The sequence below is a fragment of the Cucurbita maxima genome, unplaced genomic scaffold (genome assembly GCF_002738345.1).
Source record: "Cucurbita maxima cultivar Rimu unplaced genomic scaffold, Cmax_1.0 Cma_Scf00008, whole genome shotgun sequence".
In the NCBI taxonomy this organism is placed as follows: Eukaryota; Viridiplantae; Streptophyta; class Magnoliopsida; order Cucurbitales; family Cucurbitaceae; genus Cucurbita; species Cucurbita maxima.
The window spans coordinates 767,434-788,464 of record NW_019272024.1 but is presented as its reverse complement, the minus strand read 5'-3'; the positions used below and the strand labels follow the sequence as shown (position 1 = coordinate 788,464).

The 21,031-nt window shown below is 36.9% G+C and overlaps 4 protein-coding genes across 5 annotated transcripts; 2 read left to right on the top strand and 2 right to left on the bottom strand.

The window, feature by feature from the left end:
* Positions 1-71: 71 nt before the first annotated feature.
* On the top strand, positions 72-6,048 carry LOC111483074 (peptidyl-prolyl cis-trans isomerase FKBP53-like). Of its 2 annotated transcripts, none has more exons than XM_023129193.1 (11): positions 72-193; positions 544-617; positions 1,010-1,245; positions 1,390-1,538; positions 2,472-2,820; positions 3,162-3,326; positions 4,235-4,517; positions 5,072-5,156; positions 5,243-5,284; positions 5,382-5,430; positions 5,704-6,048. In XM_023129193.1, exons 1-11 carry the CDS (start codon positions 181-183, stop codon positions 5,783-5,785), a joined length of 1,527 nt encoding a protein of 508 aa, XP_022984961.1. In that variant the 5' UTR covers positions 72-180; the 3' UTR covers positions 5,786-6,048. The 2 variants fall into 2 exon arrangements, with proteins under 2 accessions (XP_022984961.1, XP_022984960.1); XM_023129192.1 differs by having other exon boundaries at positions 3,153-3,326.
* Positions 6,049-6,432: 384 nt separating this feature from the next.
* Positions 6,433-11,390, bottom strand: LOC111482586 (enolase 2-like). The gene is made up of 17 exons (XM_023128428.1): positions 11,250-11,390; positions 10,865-10,928; positions 10,162-10,226; positions 9,886-9,933; positions 9,703-9,789; positions 9,539-9,619; positions 9,330-9,431; positions 9,166-9,246; positions 8,999-9,073; positions 8,670-8,732; positions 8,491-8,571; positions 8,220-8,414; positions 8,085-8,135; positions 7,841-7,929; positions 7,651-7,702; positions 6,989-7,045; positions 6,433-6,704 (listed from the first exon to the last, which is right to left on the bottom strand). Exons 1-17 carry the CDS (start codon positions 11,313-11,315, stop codon positions 6,624-6,626), a joined length of 1,338 nt encoding a protein of 445 aa, XP_022984196.1. The 5' UTR covers positions 11,316-11,390; the 3' UTR covers positions 6,433-6,623.
* A 599-nt stretch (positions 11,391-11,989) lies between these two features.
* LOC111482584 (65-kDa microtubule-associated protein 3-like) lies at positions 11,990-16,002 on the bottom strand. Its single transcript, XM_023128426.1, has 13 exons — positions 15,853-16,002; positions 15,410-15,512; positions 15,134-15,340; positions 14,800-15,048; positions 14,509-14,718; positions 14,284-14,439; positions 14,042-14,201; positions 13,797-13,948; positions 13,459-13,546; positions 13,305-13,378; positions 13,161-13,235; positions 12,782-13,067; positions 11,990-12,667 (listed from the first exon to the last, which is right to left on the bottom strand). Exons 2-13 carry the CDS (start codon positions 15,482-15,484, stop codon positions 12,201-12,203), a joined length of 2,199 nt encoding a protein of 732 aa, XP_022984194.1. The 5' UTR covers positions 15,485-15,512; positions 15,853-16,002; the 3' UTR covers positions 11,990-12,200.
* Positions 16,003-17,568: 1,566 nt separating this feature from the next.
* LOC111482587 (ATP-dependent Clp protease ATP-binding subunit CLPT1, chloroplastic-like) lies at positions 17,569-20,819 on the top strand. Its single transcript, XM_023128429.1, has 6 exons — positions 17,569-17,881; positions 17,963-17,998; positions 18,512-18,621; positions 19,192-19,371; positions 20,229-20,353; positions 20,440-20,819. Exons 1-6 carry the CDS (start codon positions 17,661-17,663, stop codon positions 20,470-20,472), a joined length of 705 nt encoding a protein of 234 aa, XP_022984197.1. The 5' UTR covers positions 17,569-17,660; the 3' UTR covers positions 20,473-20,819.
* Positions 20,820-21,031: the final 212 nt, after the last annotated feature.

Genomic DNA, 21,031 nt, shown 5'->3' with positions numbered 1-21,031 from the left:
CCCCCCAAAATAAGAAAGTTACTGCCGTAAAATACAAATGGACATCCGCCAGTTTAAAAAAAGGCGCACAGCGGCAGCAAAAAACGCGGCTACTCAGGGTTTAAGAAAGCAGAGCGGTCGTCGTCTAGGGTTTTAGAGAAAGCTTTATTCAACTTCAACCAATATTCTCCCGTCTGATAAATGGGTTTCTGGGGTATGTTTCCATTACAATTTCATCTCTATCATTTCATTTACTTGTGCGTTGAAATCCCTGGTTCTGCATCGTCTTAATCGTGCAACTTAAGTTGAATGGTTTAATATCACCCCTCTGTCGAGTGCCGCGATGAAGTATTTGTTCGTCGCTGTTTCTCTTCTATTTCTTAGCATCTAGCAGCCCGACGGAGTGCTTTATTATTTGTAGTATTTGGATAGATTTCACTTCTTCAAAGAGGAATCATGAATTGCGCATAATGTGAATTTTTCTTTTGTGCGTGCATGTGTATTTTTGGTTTGGCTTTAAGTACTCACGCATGTTTATATCTTCTGTTATTTTGCTTGTCCTAGGCATTGAAGTGAAACCAGGCAAACCGTACCCTTACCATTCTGATAACGTGCCGGGAAAACTCCGGATAACTCAGGTTTGTTGGGTGCTGACGCCTCTCTGGAGATGAAAATTTATTAGGGTTGTTGATAGTTTCAATTTCAATGTATCCTATATGTGGAGTGGGCATGTCACGATGACGTTATATTATTTCATTTGAAATTTATTGTTTCAACGCCCAAGTCGACGGGATTTTATTTTGTCTTTTTTCTTCCAATTTGAGCCCATGTGATTTTGGGACATGCCACTTCTGCATTATGATTTTGATTTTTTAATGTGGTAATACTAATGTGGTGTTATGCTGTGAGCCAATGAATTATTTTGGATTTTAATTTGCGTGTCTTAATCATGTGAACATGATGGAATTTTCTTACTTCGTTACTTTTTGAGATGTCCTTAATTTTGTTGTCATTTCTTAAAACAATCCAGGCAACTTTGGGACCTGGCTCATCGAAAGAGAGAAGCATCATTCAGTGTTCTGTTGGTCAGAAGAGTCCAATTTTTTTGTGCTCTTTGATACCAAATAAGATTGAATCATGCCCCTTGAATCTTGAATTTAAGGAAGATGATTTGATAGCCTTCTCAGTTATTGGCCCACAAAGCATCCATCTCTCTGGTTATTTTGTAGCCAACGAGGGAAATTTCATCAGGGATGACTATGATTCGTATCCTTTATATAATTTTTTTAACCACAGTTACAAAATCTATTATTTCTTGAGAATTTTTTATTTTCGAATAAGAAGTTTTGGACATATCTGGTCGATTTTTTTTGGCACACTTATTTTGTCATTTCTTACTACAATGTGAAGTGATTCTTTTGGGGAAGACATCGCGGAAACAGATACCGAGGATTCATCAGAGTATGACACTGGAGATGAATATGATGATGAATTCATTGATGACGACGACGATGACTATCCTGGGATGTTCCCAACTTCGCCAGTTAACAAAAGTGGAGGTAATTTGAAACTTCTACAAACTTTCTGGTGCACCAAATGCTTGGCACTCTTTTCACATTGTTTCAATCGGCACTTGACATTTTTTCAAAATAATAGGCTGTTTAAGTTGATGCTAATGTTACAAGGGCGAAGAACCACATCTCTCAGTAATTTGATTTTAAATCTGAACTGCCTGAGAAGATTAGTTTTAAATTCTCCACACGGTCGAGAATTCTATAAAGGTTCAATACCCATGAGAGAATTAAAAAGAAAAAAATTGTGCCTGATCTTAATTATCATTCCCAATCCCATGCGTCTTGTGAACTTTTAAGGATCAGTACTGGATAGTGAATACCTTTTAATACACTGCAATTCTGCTTGGACGATTTGGGAAGCTTGTATATTTATTTTGGCAGTCTTATGGGCCATGCCGAATTTAGGATTTTATGGTCTTCCTTGGTTCTAGCTGCATAATGGTAGTTTTGGAATGTGGAGGAATAGAAGAATCATTAAACGTAGGAGAGAAGTCAGTAGGTCTGAAAATAGGCGCAGTTTGATTATTTTGATTGGTTGTCTCTTTCCATTTTCTAAAGTCCTCTTCTAACTATTTTTGACTTTACAACTTCTGTCCTATCAACTTTTGCTAGGTATGGTTGCAAATGTTGCATAAAATAAAAAATTTACCATGTGGGAGTAGACTTATTTGGACATATGTTGGATGCAAATTGTATGATTGCATTTCAAACAAACATGGTACAGTGAATAATTTACGAAGTATTTGGACTTAATATTATTTGTACTATGGTTTTAGTATGTTGTTGCTGCTAAATCTTTTTGGTTACAGCCATGCTAAACTTTACTTTCTTTACTTATCCTAAGTTCGTTTTTAAACTCTGGCATTTTTGGTTCTAATGCTTAATTTAAGTGTTTGTTTTCTTTACCATGTTTGCTAGTTGTAATTGAGGAGATAGTGGATGATGAAAAATCAAATGATGCCAATGGTCAAGCTAAAGAAGTGAAGAGAACTAAGTCCAGCGACTCTGAAGATATTAGGAATTCTCAGCGTCAAGTTGTGCTGAAAAGGAATGTGGGAAAATCTATTTCAGAAAGTGAAGATGAAGATGGATTTCCAATTGCTACCAAAAGCAAGAGCAAAGCGAATATGCAGAAATTAGAACCAGAACAGGAACAAAAAGGTCCCAGTACTGGGAATGTGAAGGAGGCAAAAGCAAAAGATGACAATGATGCTTCTAGCTTGAAAAGAAAAGTTGAAAACGATGAGCAAGTTGATCATATGGAAAGGTGAGATGAACTAAGTAATCAGTTGCTCAATTTCTTTGGTTGGGCTTGCAGGATGTTAACAGTGCAAGATTGGGTGGGTTTTCCCCCCCCCACTAATGCATTAGCCCCCATCATTGCCGAATTTTTTGTTTTATGAGGAAAAGTGGGGATAGAATTCCCATCAGCAGGTTACTCTAGTTAAATTTCCGGTTGGGTAAGGACAATAAATGTATTTTTATCCCTGACTTCAATCACATTGCTATTTAACAAAATAGTTTGATTATACTTTTTATTCAGTCACCTCGATAGCCTGTAATCTTTTAATTTATTTTCTCATGTTGGAAATTCAATAGTGATGTCAGGAAAAAGAAAAAGAAGCAGAAAAAGAAGGTAAAAGAAGTAAAAGCTCTGGAAACTGGTAATGATGGTAATATGGGGAGCGAAAAGCCACCAGCGGAAGTTGAGAGTGCAGCTGTTAATCCAACTTCTGATGGAGATGAGAATGGCAAAAAGCTATCTAAACAGAGGTGAATATTTCAATCTCATTCTACTGTTTTTTAATAATATATGTGAAGACGATTACATAGCTTTTCTGTATCAGTTCTGTTTTCATTTCTTTAATGTTCAGAAATATTGCTGCCTAGTTCGATTTATTTTTAAGAATGTAATTCTTTGCATCATGAGATTCACGCATGATCTAGGCCCGGATCTCTTTGTGGGCTCTGCAGTTTACATTATACTTCATGACTATGTTCACCTATTATTTTTTTCACAACTGCAGTAATTATGAAATATATGCCTTTTCTAAGAATAAAAAAACCAACTTTCAACAGTAAGGACTATATTAAAAGATAACTCCAGAAGGTATTCCAACGTACAAAACGAGGCTTCAGTTGGATGATTCAACATCAACTGCAGTTAGTATTTTTTTGTACACCTCAAGAAAGGCATATAAATGGGCCAAACTTCATTTCTTCGACTCCAACCCAGACCCTTCATTTTCTTCGAAAATCTTCTATTTCCCAACCAAATACACTATAAAGTTGCAAAGAGAATGGTTTGCCGGAAAATTCTAATGGGTGCACCATCGCCTCTTTCAAGGAACAATAATTTCTATCAGAAGCCAGATGAGTACCAACAATGTTTCAGAGCCAACTTCAAAACGAGGTAAGTCATCACCATAAAATTGAACCTTCCAAAAACTTTTCAAAGAAAAGGGACTGAAGAGGAGGAACCATGCAAGAAAGGTCAAAATGTTGAGAATTCTATTTTTCCTTTTTAATGAGTACTTCTCTGCGTTATGAACTGACATCTATGTTATTTTGGATAAAGCTGAAATTTGACAAGATTTCCATGCTACAGCTTGCTATTATTCTTCAGCAGTTCTCCTTCATTGTTACTAGATAACTGAAACTTTAGCTGGCCATGTGAATAGGGATGCCTCGACTCACATGGACGTTGCTGATGGTGAAAATAAGAAGGAAGATAGGCAAAAAAAGAAGAGAAAGAAGGAGAAGAAGAGCAAGGAGACTGAAATTGGATCAAAATCTGATGAACTAACGAAGACGGCGGGAGATCAGAGTAAGTCAGCTTTGGGTTCAAAAGAGAAGGAAAAAGAATCCAAATCATCTCGAGTGAGAACTTTTGCTAATGGGTTGGTTATTGAGGAGGTAGCCATGGGTAAACCAGATGGCAAAAGAGCTTCACCTGGAAACCAGGTACTGTTTAAAGTCTATTTACTTTTATGAATGAGCTTTATTCCCAATGCTTGGAGAACGTTACATGTCTAATCCCATTTCTAGGCATCCTAGGCATCGACATTCTCATCTTCAAACTTAGCTTAGCCTAGCATGGGGTCTGTCTGCAGATAAGCTGACAAACCATGCAATTCTGACTTTTGGCATTTTTCGTTACTTATGATGCTTCTTCATGCCCTATTACTTACATACTAAAATTGAACTCGTATTTAGAATTTAGATGCGAACTTAGGTGTGAACGGTTGGACTTAGTGCCACTTCATTCATTATCACTGCAGGATGAAAACCATTACACTAGATATTTAAAAATTGTGGATGGATAGATTACTACATACTAAAATTGAACTTGGGTTTAGAATTTAGATGCGAAGGGTAGGACTTAGTGCCACTTCATTCATTATCACTGTAAGATGAAAACCATTACACTAGATATTTCAAAATTGTGGATGGATAGATTACGATGTGACATAATTTCCTTGTATTTCAACGAAGAAAGATGTCTTCTCTGGTTTCAGGTTAGTGTTCACTATATTGGGAAGCTAAAGAACGGCAAAATATTTGATAGTAATGTTGGAAGGGCACCATTCAAATTCCGCTTAGGTAATTTTGGGTTTATATGGTGTATCTTTTTATCTATCAATCAAAGTTGTTAGTCTAAATTATAAGTTAATGTGGTATTGCTGCAGGTCTGGGACAGGTTATTAAGGGATGGGATGTCGGGGTTAATGGTAATCGTTTGAACGGCCTAATCTTGACCACTTTTCCCCCCTCTTCCTTTCATGATTTGTATTTCGTCCAAATATTGATTTTACTGGATCCTTTCAGGTATGCGAATTGGGGATAAAAGGAGATTGACAATCCCTCCATCAATGGGGTATGTAACTCTCAAACATAGTCTTGTTTTCTTAATTATGTTTATACAAAAAAACTGGTGAGAAAACTAACAATAATAATTTAGAAAAACAAAAGGAGGGTATACTGAACACTCAGATATGGTAATGATATTTGTAGTCAGGTTAACGTAATTTTGGTGCCCGCAGCTACTGTTCATGTGTATGCTTAATTTGCGACGATACGATCTTTAATTTCATTAGAATTACATTTGTTTGATTTCTTTTTATAAAGATGATTGTATTGGTGGATGCAGTTATGGGGCTGCGGGAGCTGGTGGGAAGATTCCGCCGAATTCTTGGCTTACTTTCGATGTTGAACTGGTTGGTGTCCGCTGAATTGCATCATCCACAATATGTATATTAGAGGATAAGTATTTCTAAATCAAAATTTTGTCTCCATTTTTTTAGTTGCCATCAGTCTCAAAATTGAAGTGAACCTATCAAGTTTTATTATTTATTCTGATTTGAGATACCACTTGATCAATAGACAAGTATTTTGTTTATTGCTTTAATGTTTTTCATTCTCCTAAGAACACAGGAATTCAAAAAGAAAAATGGCGGGAATATCGTAGTAACAACTTGCCGTTTTCTTTCTATTATTTATTGCCAAAAATCGGCAATTCTTATTAATTCTGTTTTTTTTTTTACTGTATTGTTGAGTTAAATCAATTTACCTATGCCAAAGTGATCTCACGTTGTACCAAAAGAAAAAATATTTTTACCTAATGAATGCAATAATTCATTTGATCAGGTCGGAGTAGCTGTAGCAATATAATAAAAGAATTACCGGATTGACATCTCATCATAGCACATCTAAAATGTAAAGGTAACGACCAGCAAGTTCCTGCAAGTGAAATGGCCCTTCCTAGGATAAAATCTTCCATAGATGGACCTAGGAGTTAGAGGCTCTCCAAGTGATTTCTTCCAGGAAAAGGAAAATAATAATAATGATAATAATAAAAAAGTAATGAAAAAGAAGACGATAGAAACAGAAAGAAGCAGGCTAGAAAATCACAGCATTTCTAGTAAAAGAGATAATCGAGATTAAATCTAGTCTAAGATAACATGCGTAGAGCACCTCATCACCTCCCTGCTACCAGAAAAAAGTTCATTTCATATGTTCCATACAAAATCATCAACATAGTGAAGTGGTTGCTTTCTCATGATTAAAATCTCAATAAGGCTCCACTGGTGATCGAAATTTTGATCCAGCATAAATTGCAGCTGGTCCGAGCTCTTCTTCTATCCTTAGGAGCTGCAGGAAAAAAAGAAAGAAAGCAGTTGATTGTGTTACAAGCGCCCAAATTTGAGCTGTATGAATGTTGGAGAAGCAAAGATCACAATTGAAAAAACAGGTCAACCGGTGGTCAAATCATAAAAAAAGTCCTATTTAGTTGTAGGTTTTGTTATTGTAAGCAGACAATAATTAAATAAAGGTTACAATACCCTAATTTTAAGATTTACTGAAAATATGGATACTAAATTTCAACTTCTAGAACTAATAACCTTTAAAGAAATTTAGATACTAATAATATTCACCTGGTTATATTTGGCTAGGCGCTCAGATCTACAGGGTGCACCAGTCTTAATCTGACCCTGTTTTGCAGTTTGGGAAACATTCAAATGACCGTCAAGGAATTGAAGATAATTTAAAAAACTCAATATGCACACACATAAACAAAGATTTACAACCAATGCTTTGTAAACGTTAGTATATTTGATTGGTACCACCTCAAACAAAGAAATGATATTTAAATATGACCAACTGGATAATGATGAAACCATTAAATATAAGATCTTTCTGATAATCATTTGGTTTTTTAAACTTATAATCATCAATTTTACATATTAACTTCATTATGTACTTTGTTTTAGAAATATTTTCAAAATCCAAGCCAAATTTTGAAAACTAAAAGAACTAAATTTTAAAAACTTGTTTTTGTTTTTGGAATTTGGTAGAGTTCAAAAATGAAAGTAAGCATAATTTTAAAAAAACAAGTAAAAAATGCACATAAATGTTACTTTCTCCTTCAAAAGGCTACATGTTGGATTAAAATTCCATAAGAAATATCATCACTCACAGCGTGAGCAATATGCCTATACAGGGAGCGGGGCATGCTTATACAGTAACAATAATTCTACGAACAAATTTACAGGTAAAACTACAGAGTTTCAATCATGGGGGAATTGTTAACACTTACTGTTGACAGGCCAACTGAAAGGTCTGCAATGAACGTATCCTCAGTTTCCCCACTAAATTGCACAAAAAGGAGAAAAATATAATCAATAGTACATGGAGGCTGGGTGAAAGAGATTATAACATGCAATTAAAGAAAAGAAAAAAAAGAAAAAAAAAAAGGGGAGATGACTATGCAATGAAACGTAGCATACCTTCTATGGCTTGCCATAACACCCCAACCAGCGTGCTTAGACAACTTGACTGCTTCAATACTTTCAGTCACTGAACCAATTTGATTTACCTGATCAATATATCATAAGAATCTCAACATTATGAATATACTGCAAATTACTTGAGCACTAAAACATGGTAACAAACAGATAGCTGCCAAAAGAAAGTTAAGCAAAATAAGAGGGAAAATGGATACTTATGAGGAAGAAAAGGTGGAGTGATTACCTTCAAGAGAAGGGAATTACATGCCTTCTCCTTGATAGCTTTCTCTACACGCTGCAATTGTTACAAGATGCAAGATAATGTCAGAATGTTGATTCAGAAAACCAGAATGTACATGATGATTAAAACATTTAAGACCTTTGGGTTGGTAACCAAGAGGTCGTCTCCAACTATCTGGACTTGCCGGCCAATTTCACTAGTCAGCTTCGCGTAATTCTCCCAATCATCCTGATCGAATGGATCTTCAATGGACACAATAGGATAATCTGTCACAAATGACTTGTAGACATTCTTCAAGCTGTCTCCAGAAATTTTTTCTGATCCATCATTGTTCTGCAGCAAAATCTATCATCAGGCTAATGTGTAACATGAACAATACGTGAACCATGACCAGCCAACAGTCAAATACCTCTTCCTTAAAATTCAGGTCGTAGGTCTTGGCCTTGTTATCATAAAATTCTGAAGCAGCTACATCCATTCCAATCACAACCTAGAAGTGGCAAAATAGTATAATCAAGGACTTGGACCTAGGTACTATCAGGAAATATATTATTCGATACGTTAATAAAAAAGACAAAAGGAGAGCACCTTTCCAGTGTATCCAGCTTTCGCTATAGCAACCTTCAAGAGTTCAAGACCCTCCTTATTCTCCTGAAATTTATATAAATCAATATTAACCACTCGGTAGTGTGCATGGTGATATAAAAAACACCAATCATAAGTCATAAATGACTAATGGTGAAGGAAACTATCTGACTAGAATCTGCGTTTTTGTCCGATCACAAACCTTTCCCTCCAACCATAAAGGAAAAGAGGAATGGACTAAAGAAAGAAGAGAAAAACATCAACAGCCAAATACTCATTGAAAACTCCAACTTTGAAAATAACAATATGCCGTAGGCTAATGTTTCTAAGACCTGAATATTAGGGGCAAAACCGCCTTCATCACCAACATTAGTAGCGTCTTGTCCATATTTCTTTTTTATTACAGCCTGAAAAGCAGACAGACAGAAATACATTGATACAACAACCGCTTTGTATTACTAAATTTAGAAAACTGGGGTACAAGGGGATTGCAAACAACCTTGAGGTGATGGTAGACTTCCACACCCATTTTCATAGCTTCCTTAAAAGAAGATGCTCCAACAGGGAGAATCATAAATTCCTACATACCAGAAAAATAACACAAAGGTCCAAAGTAAAGCACCTAATCTATCAAAAAGGGAAAATATATCAAAACCATATTACCTGCATGGCTAGCTTATTGCCTGCATGAGAACCTCCATTAATGACGTTGAATGCAGGGACCGGAAGAACCAACTTCTTATTCCCAGCAAGCTTGGCAATGTGCTAGAAGTTACAAGAAAGACAAGTGACGATATAAGACTAGTAAAAAAAAAAAGAAGAAAAAATAAAAACGAATTCCCTCTTCTAAAACCACGTGAGACTACAAATACCTTATAGAGGGGTATCTTGTTCACTGCAGCACCAGCTTTACAAATAGCAAGGGAGACTGCCAGTATAGCATTTGCTCCAAGCTGTGAGAATGAAGAGGGAAAATCCCGTTGGCCTAAGTTAGCATAACATTGGAGACATCAACCTAAATGGTTCAACATAATACCTTCTGTTTGCACCAACCCCATTCATTGACGGTCCCATCAAGTTGCCACACCATAAAATTGTCTAGTTTTGTCTGCTCTCTTGGGTCCTTGGTAATGCCACAGAAAATTGGATGAACTGTATAAACTTCACTCATATTCACTGACAGTAGAAAAAAAAATGCTAATGAAATTATTGCTTTTACCTTGCCAATTAAAGCAGGTCCAATGATTGAATTTACATTTTCCACAGCCTAAATCAAGTCATGCAGTCACATTAGGCAACTTTAAAACACGCAAACACAAATAGTCTTGTATGCAAGAGGAAAAAAGTTGCTGCATAGTTTTTCTCCCTCCAATCATAGCAAATGTCTTACATGCAAGAAAAAAAAGTACATGTTTCTTTGGAAAATGTTATTTCCTAAGTTTCTAACAACAAACACTGGAGGATTCACTTAAATATCCGATTTTACCATACAAACCTCAAGTACTCCCTTTCCAAGGTAGGCAGACCCACCATCTCTCAGCTCAAGAGCTTCATAGATACCTTCAGTCAATAAAATATGGATAGTTAAAACTATGAAGTATAAACGAAATGTTTAAACCATTTTTTTGCACAGGACATTCATACAACTATATCAATGGGCACAAGGGATAATCATGAAATCTAACAACTATAGGTGACGATAAACATACAATACATACGTGCAGAGATGAAATGATACCCTGTCTTAAGGATTTGTGTTTTCCTTCATTTTGTTTATTAGTCATATTGAATGTTCTGACCAAATTTTCTACTAATCTCATTTGGATCACTGTTAGACCTTGCAAAATTCATTGAGGAGAAACTTGAAGGTATATGGTTACAATTGTTTGAAGTTGAACTCATGACCTCAAAGATGTCTATACTTAAGCTTGCTGCAGTGGTTTCAGTTTTTTAAAGCATACTCAGAAGATGTTTAATAAGTTTCCAAGACAAATGTAATGGTCGCCTCTCAAAATTTTCACGTAGGGTAAGTACATTTTTAATAAATTTCGTAGCATCTACTTTTCTTCGATATACAAGCACTAACGACCTACCGATTGAGACATCACCTATCATACATTCTTCATCTATATCCAGAAAAGGTCAAACCGTGAATAATTACTTTCAATCAGTTGGATAAACAAACACTATCGATTTACCGGTAGAAGCACCGCTCGGAACAGCAGCTCTGGCCAGCGTTCCATCAGTAAGAGTTATGTCAACCTGAAACCAAATTCAAATCAACAAACAAAAAAACACCAAACAATCATTTACAATAGCGATCACACTAACTTCCACATTCAAATTTTCCCAAACTCTGTACAACACTCACGCCAAGGAATCTATATGTACACGGTCAGTTACAGCAATCGATAACCGCAATAGGTTCACAATCTCTTTCTATTCTCACATTTCTCAGGGAAAAAAAAAAAACACAATGCAACCAATGTTAGGCTAAAAACCAACAAGACGATTGTAGAATAACAGGTAACAATTCCGGTAAGACATTTTCGACGGATTGATCCAGAGGAAGTTAAAACTCACTTCGACAGTAGGATTTCCACGACTATCAAAAATTTGACGGGCTTTGACGATCTCGATCGTTGCCATACTGAGTTCAAACTTACTCCCCCCTTCGTCTTACTTGTCTTTCTCCACAATTTTCCCCGATAAAATTACGCCAATGGCGCGCAATGAAAGAATATAAATAGTCGTGCGTGGTGACAAATTCTGTCGTGAAGCATACTGGGACCGTCGAATAGGGAAAAGTAGGGGTGATGTGGAAGGATGAGATTTATTTCCTAGCAAGGCTTGCCACGTGCCAGCCCAAGGAGGAAGATTGGAGCGCACTCTTCATCCAAGGGTCAAAGTTTTTTAATCACCGATTTTTTACATAAATTTTCGTTTAGGTTAAAATAAAATGAAATTGGAAGATGTAAAAATTAGAAATAATACAAAGATGGAACTATTATACTCTTCACAATGGTATGATATTGTCCACTTTGAACATAAACTCTCATGGCTTTGCTTTGGGCTTCTCCAAAAGGCCTCATACCAAAGTTAGTATTTCTCACTTATAAACCCATGATCATTCTCTAAATTAGTCGATGTGGGACTTTCATCATCCAACAGGTACATAAAAAGCCTCGAAAATAAATTCAAAACCTTCACTCAAATTCAGCAATGTGTTGATACAAAAAAGGGAACCAAGTCTATAAAGGCTATCATTTGGGCTCTTACGATGCTGCTCGACCTATTAGCTAGCCAATGGCGGCCATGGTTAATCTTGAAACAATCACTAGATAGCAAGAATCATAGAGAAGCCTAATGGACTCCTCCAATGTACCAATTATCAAGCACAATATTACATTAAACCAGCACAAGTGAGGACTGAGGACTTAACCCTTCAATACAGGGTTTTATGTACACAAATCCGGTAAGAGCCAATTAGAATTGACTTTGGAAAGAGGAAACAAGAAATTTCGTTGTACTGTATCAAACTTGTATCATTGACTTGATGAGCAGCGGCGGTTTGGGAAGCGCAAAGCCAGCTCTTCTTTCCTCAAACGAGTATTCAATGACTTCAGAAATGTCCTCACTAATGCGAGCAGTAAGATCAATGGGCCGTGGAGGAGCTGGTGTTATGGCTGTCTGCATTGGAACTGACACGGTAGAAGGTGTGGATGGCACTGGGATAGGCATCATCTTTGGTGTCCTGATATCTTCCTCTGATATTGAAATTGTCTTTATAGGTGTCTTGGAGGACAGATTCACTTTCTGCAACTTCTCACTGAGATCATTCAATGAATTCGACGAATTCATTGAGTTGGAGAAAAGCGCGCCAGCAATAGGAACGGGAGCAAAAGGCTTTCGAACCACCATTGGTGATTCTGCTTCACTAGCGTCGACACTTGATGAATGCTTCTTTACAGGGAGACCAGGAACATCCAAGCCTCTCCTACCTTTAAAACACATGGGAATTCAACCATTCAGGGAAAAAATGCTATCATCTCTAGACAACAATCCATATCAACCAGGACAGAATTGGCAAGAAGCTTGTCAGTTAAGAGTCATACCAGCAGCAGATAAAGCTTCAACAAATCCCTCATCAAGGTGAAAAGTTTGGTTGTTTTGGTGTCCTCTATCACTTTTTCTGCCTGGTCGGAGGCCTTTATGAGGATCAGGCTTCGGAGTTTGAAGCAATGCTCCTCCAAGGGAAAATCTCCGACTGCCAGCAGCACCAGCACCGCCAGTAGACATTCTAGGACCTTTTTTCACACTCTGAGGCTTTGATGGGCTAGGCTTTGACCCATAAAGTGCCTCCTGTTCGGCCATTAGCTGCCCCTGGAGTTTCTTCTGGTCCTAAAGGGTAAAATTGAAATGACAGCAATCATCAAGAGGGATGCATTTTAAACATGAAAATGTCCAAAAGCTGGTAAATTTGAAAGATCTTACCCGCTGCCTGCGGAGTTCTTGCTCTTTCTCTTGTCTTAAAATTTTGTACTCTTCAAGCATTGAGAGAAGGCGAACCTACACATATGGGACAATTAATAGCACTCGTATAAATCATGCATGAACCATTCATCAAAATGTACTTACGCCATCATAGGTGAATTCAATGCCTCTTTCCTTTTCCCATGACATGGTTTTTGAAGTCAAAGCATTAACCATTCCTGCAAGGATTTAATCACTAAGCTACACGAAAAAGATAGTCAAAAATGGAAATTACAATGCCCGAGCCGATAGTGTTTACCTGGAAGTTTGTTAACCAATGCCCGAGCCTTCTCAGCACGTTTAAGAGTAAGATGAGCTCCTCTTCCCGCATTATACCGGTTTTCATCCTGAACAAGTTAGAAAAAAAAAACTCAAAATGAAAATGTATTTAGCAGTATGATGGTGTGTGATCAAGATATATGTGTGCCGGCCATGTACGTACATGTACACCACTAGCAAATATTTAAAACGCATATGATATGAAGAGGTTTCCACATCCTTATAAAAAATGTTTCGTTTCCCTCTCCAATAGACGTGAGAGTGAAATCTCACCATACATCTTGAAGGGATAAATTATGGGAGAGTTCAGAGAGTAACCCTATTATACTCCTCAAGCCAGCACTCCTCTTCGCATGCAGCCAACCATCGGTCCACTTTCTCAAGGATCTCGTTCCTGTCAAAAGCTTCTTCTTTGACCTTAAGGATTTGATTTTCAATTTGTTCAAGGACACAAGCAGGGTCCAGAGTTCCTGCATTGGAAAGATAAACGCACAGAATAAGAATGGAACAACAAAGCCATATAAATAAACGTTAGCACAATGAAGTTCATGACCGTAATATACCACAATCTATTGCATCAATAACATATTCAATAGCAGAATCTTCTGCTGGTAGCATATGCAGCTTCATACACATCTCTTCTAGCTCCAATCTCTTCTTGAGCACAAGTTCTTTCATTCTGCTCGACTTCAACTCATCCAATCTGGAGACTTCTCCTTCAACCTGCATGACACAATCATGACGAATACAAGTCAAAACTAAAGTAAAATAATGACACAAATCTTCCTTATTCCAAATCACTCACATATGTGATAACGTCAACAGAGAGAGCATCAGGTTCAATAATTTCGTGTTCTGAAGCTGCGATGTTGCAAGTTATATTTTGAAACATCTGTTGTTCTTCAGCTGGAGTATCCATTAGGTTCCACAGGTCTAGCAATGTATGAACAAGATCTTGAAGCTGCATGAATAAAGGGTTACTACAGAACCATTGCATTACTAAGATTTGAAGACCAGAGAAACGTTTTACCTTCTGCATTCTTTGAATTTTGATCTCTCGCAGTTTTTCAATCATTGCAGCCAACTTCTCGATGGTGTTGATAGTTATATTTGTTGGTGCTTCAAAATCACCCAAAGTTGGATGAACTTCAATGGCTATCTGTTTGGAATCCATACCCAGGACTAAACAAAGCGAATCCAAAGCACGCATGTGTGTATAAACCAGCTTCATCCGATCACTCTATAACAAGAAATAAGTTCATTAATCAGAATAGTGTTCAAATTAATTACAGGTTAGAATTTTTTAACACAATTAACCAACCTTCTCTTGCTGGAGTGCATGAAGCTGTCTGTTCAATTCATCAAGCTTCTTCAACGACAGATCAGTTTCATCCAACAATATCTTTGACACTGAATGTTCATACCCATTTAACTCATCTGAAATCTTTTGTATTTCCTCTAGGACAACAAGAAATTGATTGCTTCTCTCGGATTTGCGCTTCCGCATTTCATCCAGTTGGGGAAGAATTTGCTCGTGTTCATCTTTCAAGCTCACAGCCTTTTGATCAGACTGGAAGGGGAAATCATAAACCAATAACTTCAGAGTTTGCAGAAGTGAAATTGAAGTTGTTTGAATCTGCTACTCCTCCACTTACCTGTCTTATATGAACTGGCGGCTCTCCCAATGCAGAACAGATGGCAGCAAGTTGCGCTTCAGAATCTGCAATCGCTTGTCTCAGATAAGCTCTGGAATGGTTTGCTTGATCAACTTTCCTTCTGTAAACCTCTAAACACTCTCGTTCAAGCTCAAGCAACATTCTATCTCTTTCAGCTTCACATTCACCAACTTCATCCCATATTATCTGATATTCAAAAATGTTATGTACAGAATAAGATAAGCATCAACAAAGAGATTGAAGTTCGAGACAAACCTGAAGTTCATAAAGAAGTGAACCACACGTGGTTTCCACTTGCAGAAGTGGATCATTTTGAGTGACAGACATCATGAAGAGATTTCACGAAACAAGGCCAAATCTACAATAAACAACAATTAGAGAAACATACTAACAAAGGAATCAAATTTCAAGAACCCCAAATTGTCTACAGCATCAAATTACAATTTGTTAAAATATTTGCTAAGAACGGAAATGGGACAGTCAAATTCCGCATAACCAACAAAATTCGAGACGAAATGATTGAACCCATTTCTACTTGCACTCGCCAAGCACATGGAAAAAGTTATGTACAAATCAGCTCAATGTGTTCGAACTACTAAAAGAACATGATTGAAGCGAATTAACCTAATGGGTCATGCTGGATTATCAAGAAATTAAAAGAACATCCATATGTGGTAGACGAGGATTTGAAAGTGAACCTGAAGTAGATAGAAGCAATCCGGTGAAGGATTGGAGGAATGATTTGAGAGAAGACGAATGTAGCGATTGAATTGTGAACCTTGGAAGAGGAGTATGGTAAAGGGCAATTTGAAGGGAGAAAGAGACGTTGAAAGGAAAAGGGGCCGTTGTAAAAGTGGATATTAAATGAAGCCCCATAGACCAACTGAATTTGAATTCAAACTTTCCTAGAGGGAAAACCCAAGAGAGAGAAAAAGATTGGTTCCAATTGCTTTCTTGTTTCTTCTTCCCTCCTCCCACACATTTTCAAAATTAAAAAGAGTTGAACTCTAGTACCATAATTTTTTACTCTTGAATATATTATTACCCTGTTGGGTTAGAAATCATGAATTTCTATGATATTATCTATTTTAAATATAAGTTGTTTTTGTGATTTTGCTCGTAGAGATAAATTCTAATTTATAAATTCATGATCATTCTCTTAATTAGTAATACGAGACTCCATCTCAATAATCCTTAATACAATCTCGTAATAAAGCATTGTATACTGACTACTATTGCCTAGGTTCTACACGGTTTTGTCTGGTTTGGCAAGAACCCAGTTGGTGCTTCCCCCAAGAAACCCCCAAAGTAAGCTTATACTCACATTTCCTCCCATTCAATTGGAGTCATTGTTGGGCGCAGTCATGATGCTTGAAGAAAATTAAGGGGTTAAATCCAACCCTCAGCCCAAAAGCTTATAAGTATGTAATGTAGGGTGATGATTGATTAGGTTAGTGAAGCAGTGAGTTTAGTGTTCAAAATAAAATTGACATCTGGGAAGTCATATCTATTCCGTGGGCCAAAATTAAAACATTTGGTGATAAAGAAAGTTAAAATTAGGACACGAGATGGATGTCAGCAATAACAGGAGAATGGATTTTCATGTGAGGAGCCTGGTTGCACAACCATGGGCATCAGGGCGTTATTTACCTGGAGAATACAGCCACCATGTCCCATCCCTACAACACACTAGACCTCTCATTGCGTGTTTTGCGAAGATGGTGGCAATGGAAATGGCCTCCACTGTGGTAGCTACTGCATGGTTTTTGCTATCTATACATCCATCGTCCATCATGAGGGTGACGACCATATAGATCATGAAAACATACTCCGAAAGAGAACCTTGTACCATGAATTCTCTTTTAAGACGATGTTCTTGAGACTTTGAGGTGAGACAAAATAAAAGAGAAAAAGTGTTAGGAATTAGACTCTCCACACCACCTCCCAAAAAGCCCTGTTCCAATAGAAATAATATTCACTCACTTGTAATCCCATAATCCTCTATAAATGTGGTACTCATTCCCAATAATCCTCAACACAAAGTTTATAAATATAAATAATAGTTTATATTCATACATTAACAGTGAGATCTAAGTTGATTGGGAAGAGAAACGAAATATTCTTTGTAACAGTGTGAAAATCTCTTTATAATCGACATGTTTTAAAATATAATGAATCAAATTGGAGAATACTCGGTTTAATTTTTTTTTTTTTTTTTGATCCTAAAACTATTATTGCAATATTTAAAAATTAAATAATGCTATTGAAACAAAATACTATTTTTTTTAGCCACGATCCACTTAGGTTAAGTACTATTTTTCATTTAGATATTATTTTAGTTACTGTATTTTGGTTTTTTTTATTTTATTATTATTATCTTTTTTTAACTTCCAAAAGGTTTATCCAGAGCCAGAGCCCACTAAAGGCATCTTTGTTCCAAGCTAGTATCAACTCCCTCGGGACCTGATTTCAATCTCCTCCAAAATTGAGCTTTCCTTGGCTTCTAATGGCGGCAACTCGCATGAATTCTCTTTCGCTTTCCCTAGTCCCATGTTCCCTTCCGGCTCAATCTAATTGTTACTCTTTAGAACCCAAAACTCTATTCCTTCCCGTCAGCCCTCTAATCCAGCTCAACCTCGCAATTGAGCGTTCTAATGCCACCCATTCCATCTCGAAGTCCACCCGCCGTGCCACCACTGCCATTGTATCGTTTAGCCTCCCGGCTTCGTAAGATTTGATTGCCTCTCTTGCTTCACCGACTGATTCTTTTTCAAGTCCTCATAGCTAAAATTTGGTCTTATATTGCAGGAAACCGGAGGGCGTTTCCCCAGATAAACTCCCGAAGTAAGTTTAACCCCACAAATTTTCCCCCATTCAATTAGAGACGTTCTGATGTACGCGTCGAGCTTAAGTGGTTTTAATTGGAGTTTTTGTTGCCTGCCCTCATAACGCGTGAATATTATTTTCTAATTTAACTAATCGTTTTGAAATTTAATGTGGGATGATGATTATTCAGGTAGTTTTAAGACTTCAATTTTAGTCTTTAAGCGCCTGTCTGGAGCTTTGAAATTAATTTTAGTCTTTGTGCATTTGAAACTATTTGCTGATATGTTAAGCCATAATCTAGCGTGGCCAATGTATGACCTCTTACTCGATGCTCATCATTGAATGACTTCATATCTTTCTCTTTTTGGTTGTACGATTTTTTCTCATCAATACAAATTGGTTTTCGAGCATGTCAGCATATCATAGCTGTTGAATCATTTGTTATAGGACTTATCCTTTTCCACATTAGATTGTCGATTAATGCAGAAATGACAGTGGTGTTAATTGTTTGTTGAATTTGTTATGTATAAGATGGTCAGCCAGAGCAATAAAGTCATTTGCAATGGCAGAATTGGAAGCAAGGAAACTAAAATATCCAAATACAGGCACAGAAGCTTTGTTAATGGGAATTTTAATCGAGGGTTGGTAGTCGTTCCATCTCTGAGGTCATTTATTTTTTACATTTAAATTTAGACTTGCTTATTGATTTAGTTTAGTTGAATGCAGTTAAATTACAGGACTATATGAATCTTGGTCCCTTCTTTAAGGAAAATAATGCTAAAATCAAGATCATTTCCTGAGGAGTTAGCACATGATGATCACTTTCAAATGTGGCTGCTTCCCTTTCCAGCATCATTTCATGATATCTTCCATTGTCATATGATGTCTCTCATGTGCAACTACGGAACTGTTTTGAAAGACTTAGTTTATGTTAAAGAATTCGACAAGGAAGCTTATGTTCATGTCAGCTCCTGTTATATGATGAATATGAGTAACCTATCTTTGACAGTAGCCTTGGGCTACTGGCACCATGCTTTTTGTATGGCCTTAGGCTTAATAGCTGGTAGTACTCATGGTGAAGTTAAATCGATAATTTTCAACCTTGTTCATTAAAAGGAGATAGGATTAAGAAATGATAAACTATAGTTGCATATACCCTTTGGTTGCCATCTTTAATTTTTTCGACATATATTTCTTCATATTCTTTTCAGGAACAAATATTGCTGCCAGATTCTTAAGGGCTAACGGAATTACACTTTTCAAGGTAAGAGAAGAAACTGTAAAGCTACTTGGAAAATCTGACATGTATTTCTTCAGCCCAGAGCACCCTCCATTGACTGAATCTGCGCAGAGGGCACTTGATTGGGCTGTTGCAGAGAAGTTAAAGTCTGGTGAGATCATTCTTCCTTCGTGCAGCCAATTTGATTCTTATTTAGCCTGAAAGTGAGTGATAATACTTGAGTTTTCTACTGAAAGCTCTATGCATGCATTTTAGTTGTAAAGAAATCAGATAATTCTTAACAGCTTGATTGGAAAGTAAAGAAATCAGATGACAGGAGGTTAGGCGTGCTTTTATCACGGTCTCCTTAACAAGCTTGATTGGAAAGTAATCAGATAATTCTTCCACGGTTAGGATAGTGAATAAATGATTTCCCGATCATGCTTACCACAATAGAAAAGTGAATAAATGCTTTTAGAATTATGCTTAATGCAGCTAGCTACCATATGTTAGTCTAGTGGTCAATAAGGGTTATGTAAATAGTTAAGGGCTTAGATAGAATGAGTTCAAGTTATGGTGGTCATCGTATGAGTCAATCAAATGTAGTAGGGTAAAACAATCGTCTCATGTGAATAATTGAGAATAGTTAAGGTATGTGCAAACTTGTTTGGACACACCAATATTAAAAAAAGAATATATTTCTATGCTCGCTGCAATTTCATGGTTGCTGCTTCTTTCATCAAAGAGGTTAGAAGTTGTCTTTGCCTACCCGAAAGAAAGACTTAGTTGTAAAGTGTTCATTTTTTCATTTAGCATGAAACACTCGCTTGCAAAGATTTTCGCCGACCTTTTGGCCATTTTATTGAAGAAGGATTATCTAGTTGTTCACAAAGCATGTACAAATGTGCACAAGTATGTTTCAACTTCTTGATTGTAGATTTTGACTAGAACGATATCACCTATGTGCATTCTGTTAGGTCTTTTGTTTGTGGCAGTCTTCCTTGATTGAACCTAAGGTCTTATATGCAGGCCAATCTGGAGAAATAACTACAGGTCATTTGCTTCTTGCTATTTGGTCAGAGGAATCGGCAGGACGCAAGATCTTGGCCACCCTTGGCTTTGATGATGAGAAAGCGAAAGAGATCGAAAAAACCGTAGGTTTTAAGTTGTTTTTTTTGTGATTTGTAGCACCCTCTGGACTTGATGATATACTCCACCAATACGTTTTCATTGTTCGCAGGTGGACAAGGATGCAACTTTCAGTTATAAGTAGATGGATTGTGTTGGAAGATGTGATGCAATTTTCATATCTTCGTGGATGGAATCCTCACAAAGGAACGCCCAAATGAAACTCATATGACTTGGACCCTCGTGAATCCATTGGTTGTATAGCGATTTGCCTGTTTAATCAGCACCTGCCGCTCAACATTATCAGATTCATTTTGAACTGGCTATTGTTCGAACTTGTGGAGTGCTGGTATGGTACGCTACATTTTAGTGGTCTCAACTTGCTTGCAGGGCATAGTTCTCTTACTGTGGCTTTTTTTTGGACAAGCTGAAAAGTGAATAATAACCCCTATATTTAATGCATAAGATTCTTAATTTAATCTTTGCAAGCCATCCCCGATTACTTTTCAATCCTAGTATTTAAAATTTTACCTTTGGTTCATTTATGCTTCTTAATACATGGGGTTGAATAGTAATGAAAAGTCTTAGCAATTTGTCAAACTTTACTTGATCAACTGCGGTAGATATGAATATTTTAAATTTGAATTATTGTTTGACTTGAGAGATTATTGTTAAGCTGGGCCCTTATGCATTATCGAGTAAGT

What these genes read in the sequence shown, in the direction of transcription:
- LOC111483074 (XM_023129192.1), top strand. An exon ending in GCCAGTTAACAAAAGTGGAG is followed by an intron (nt 1,539 to 2,471) that starts GTAATTTGAAAC and finishes CATGTTTGCTAG; the next exon opens with TTGTAATTGAGGAGATAGTG. An exon ending in ACCATTCAAATTCCGCTTAG is followed by an intron (nt 5,157 to 5,242) that starts GTAATTTTGGGT and finishes GTATTGCTGCAG; the next exon opens with GTCTGGGACAGGTTATTAAG.
- LOC111482586 (XM_023128428.1), bottom strand. Translation starts at nt 11,315, where the DNA reads ATGGCAACGATCGAGATCGTCAAAGCCCGTCAAATTTTTGATAGTCGT. An exon ending in GTTTTGCCCCTAATATTCAG is followed by an intron (nt 8,733 to 8,998) that starts GTCTTAGAAACA and finishes TATAAATTTCAG; the next exon opens with GAGAATAAGGAGGGTCTTGA. An exon ending in ACCTGAATTTTAAGGAAGAG is followed by an intron (nt 8,415 to 8,490) that starts GTATTTGACTGT and finishes ATTTTGCTGCAG; the next exon opens with AACAATGATGGATCAGAAAA.
- LOC111482584 (XM_023128426.1), bottom strand. Translation starts at nt 15,484, where the DNA reads ATGATGTCTGTCACTCAAAATGATCCACTTCTGCAAGTGGAAACCACG. An exon ending in CACTTCTTTATGAACTTCAG is followed by an intron (nt 15,341 to 15,409) that starts GTTTGTCTCGAA and finishes TTTGAATATCAG; the next exon opens with ATAATATGGGATGAAGTTGG. An exon ending in TTGAATTCACCTATGATGGC is followed by an intron (nt 13,236 to 13,304) that starts GTAAGTACATTT and finishes CCATATGTGTAG; the next exon opens with GTTCGCCTTCTCTCAATGCT.
- LOC111482587 (XM_023128429.1), top strand. Translation starts at nt 17,661, where the DNA reads ATGGCGGCAACTCGCATGAATTCTCTTTCGCTTTCCCTAGTCCCATGT. An exon ending in TCGTTTAGCCTCCCGGCTTC is followed by an intron (nt 17,882 to 17,962) that starts GTAAGATTTGAT and finishes CTTATATTGCAG; the next exon opens with GAAACCGGAGGGCGTTTCCC. An exon ending in CGAAAGAGATCGAAAAAACC is followed by an intron (nt 20,354 to 20,439) that starts GTAGGTTTTAAG and finishes CATTGTTCGCAG; the next exon opens with GTGGACAAGGATGCAACTTT.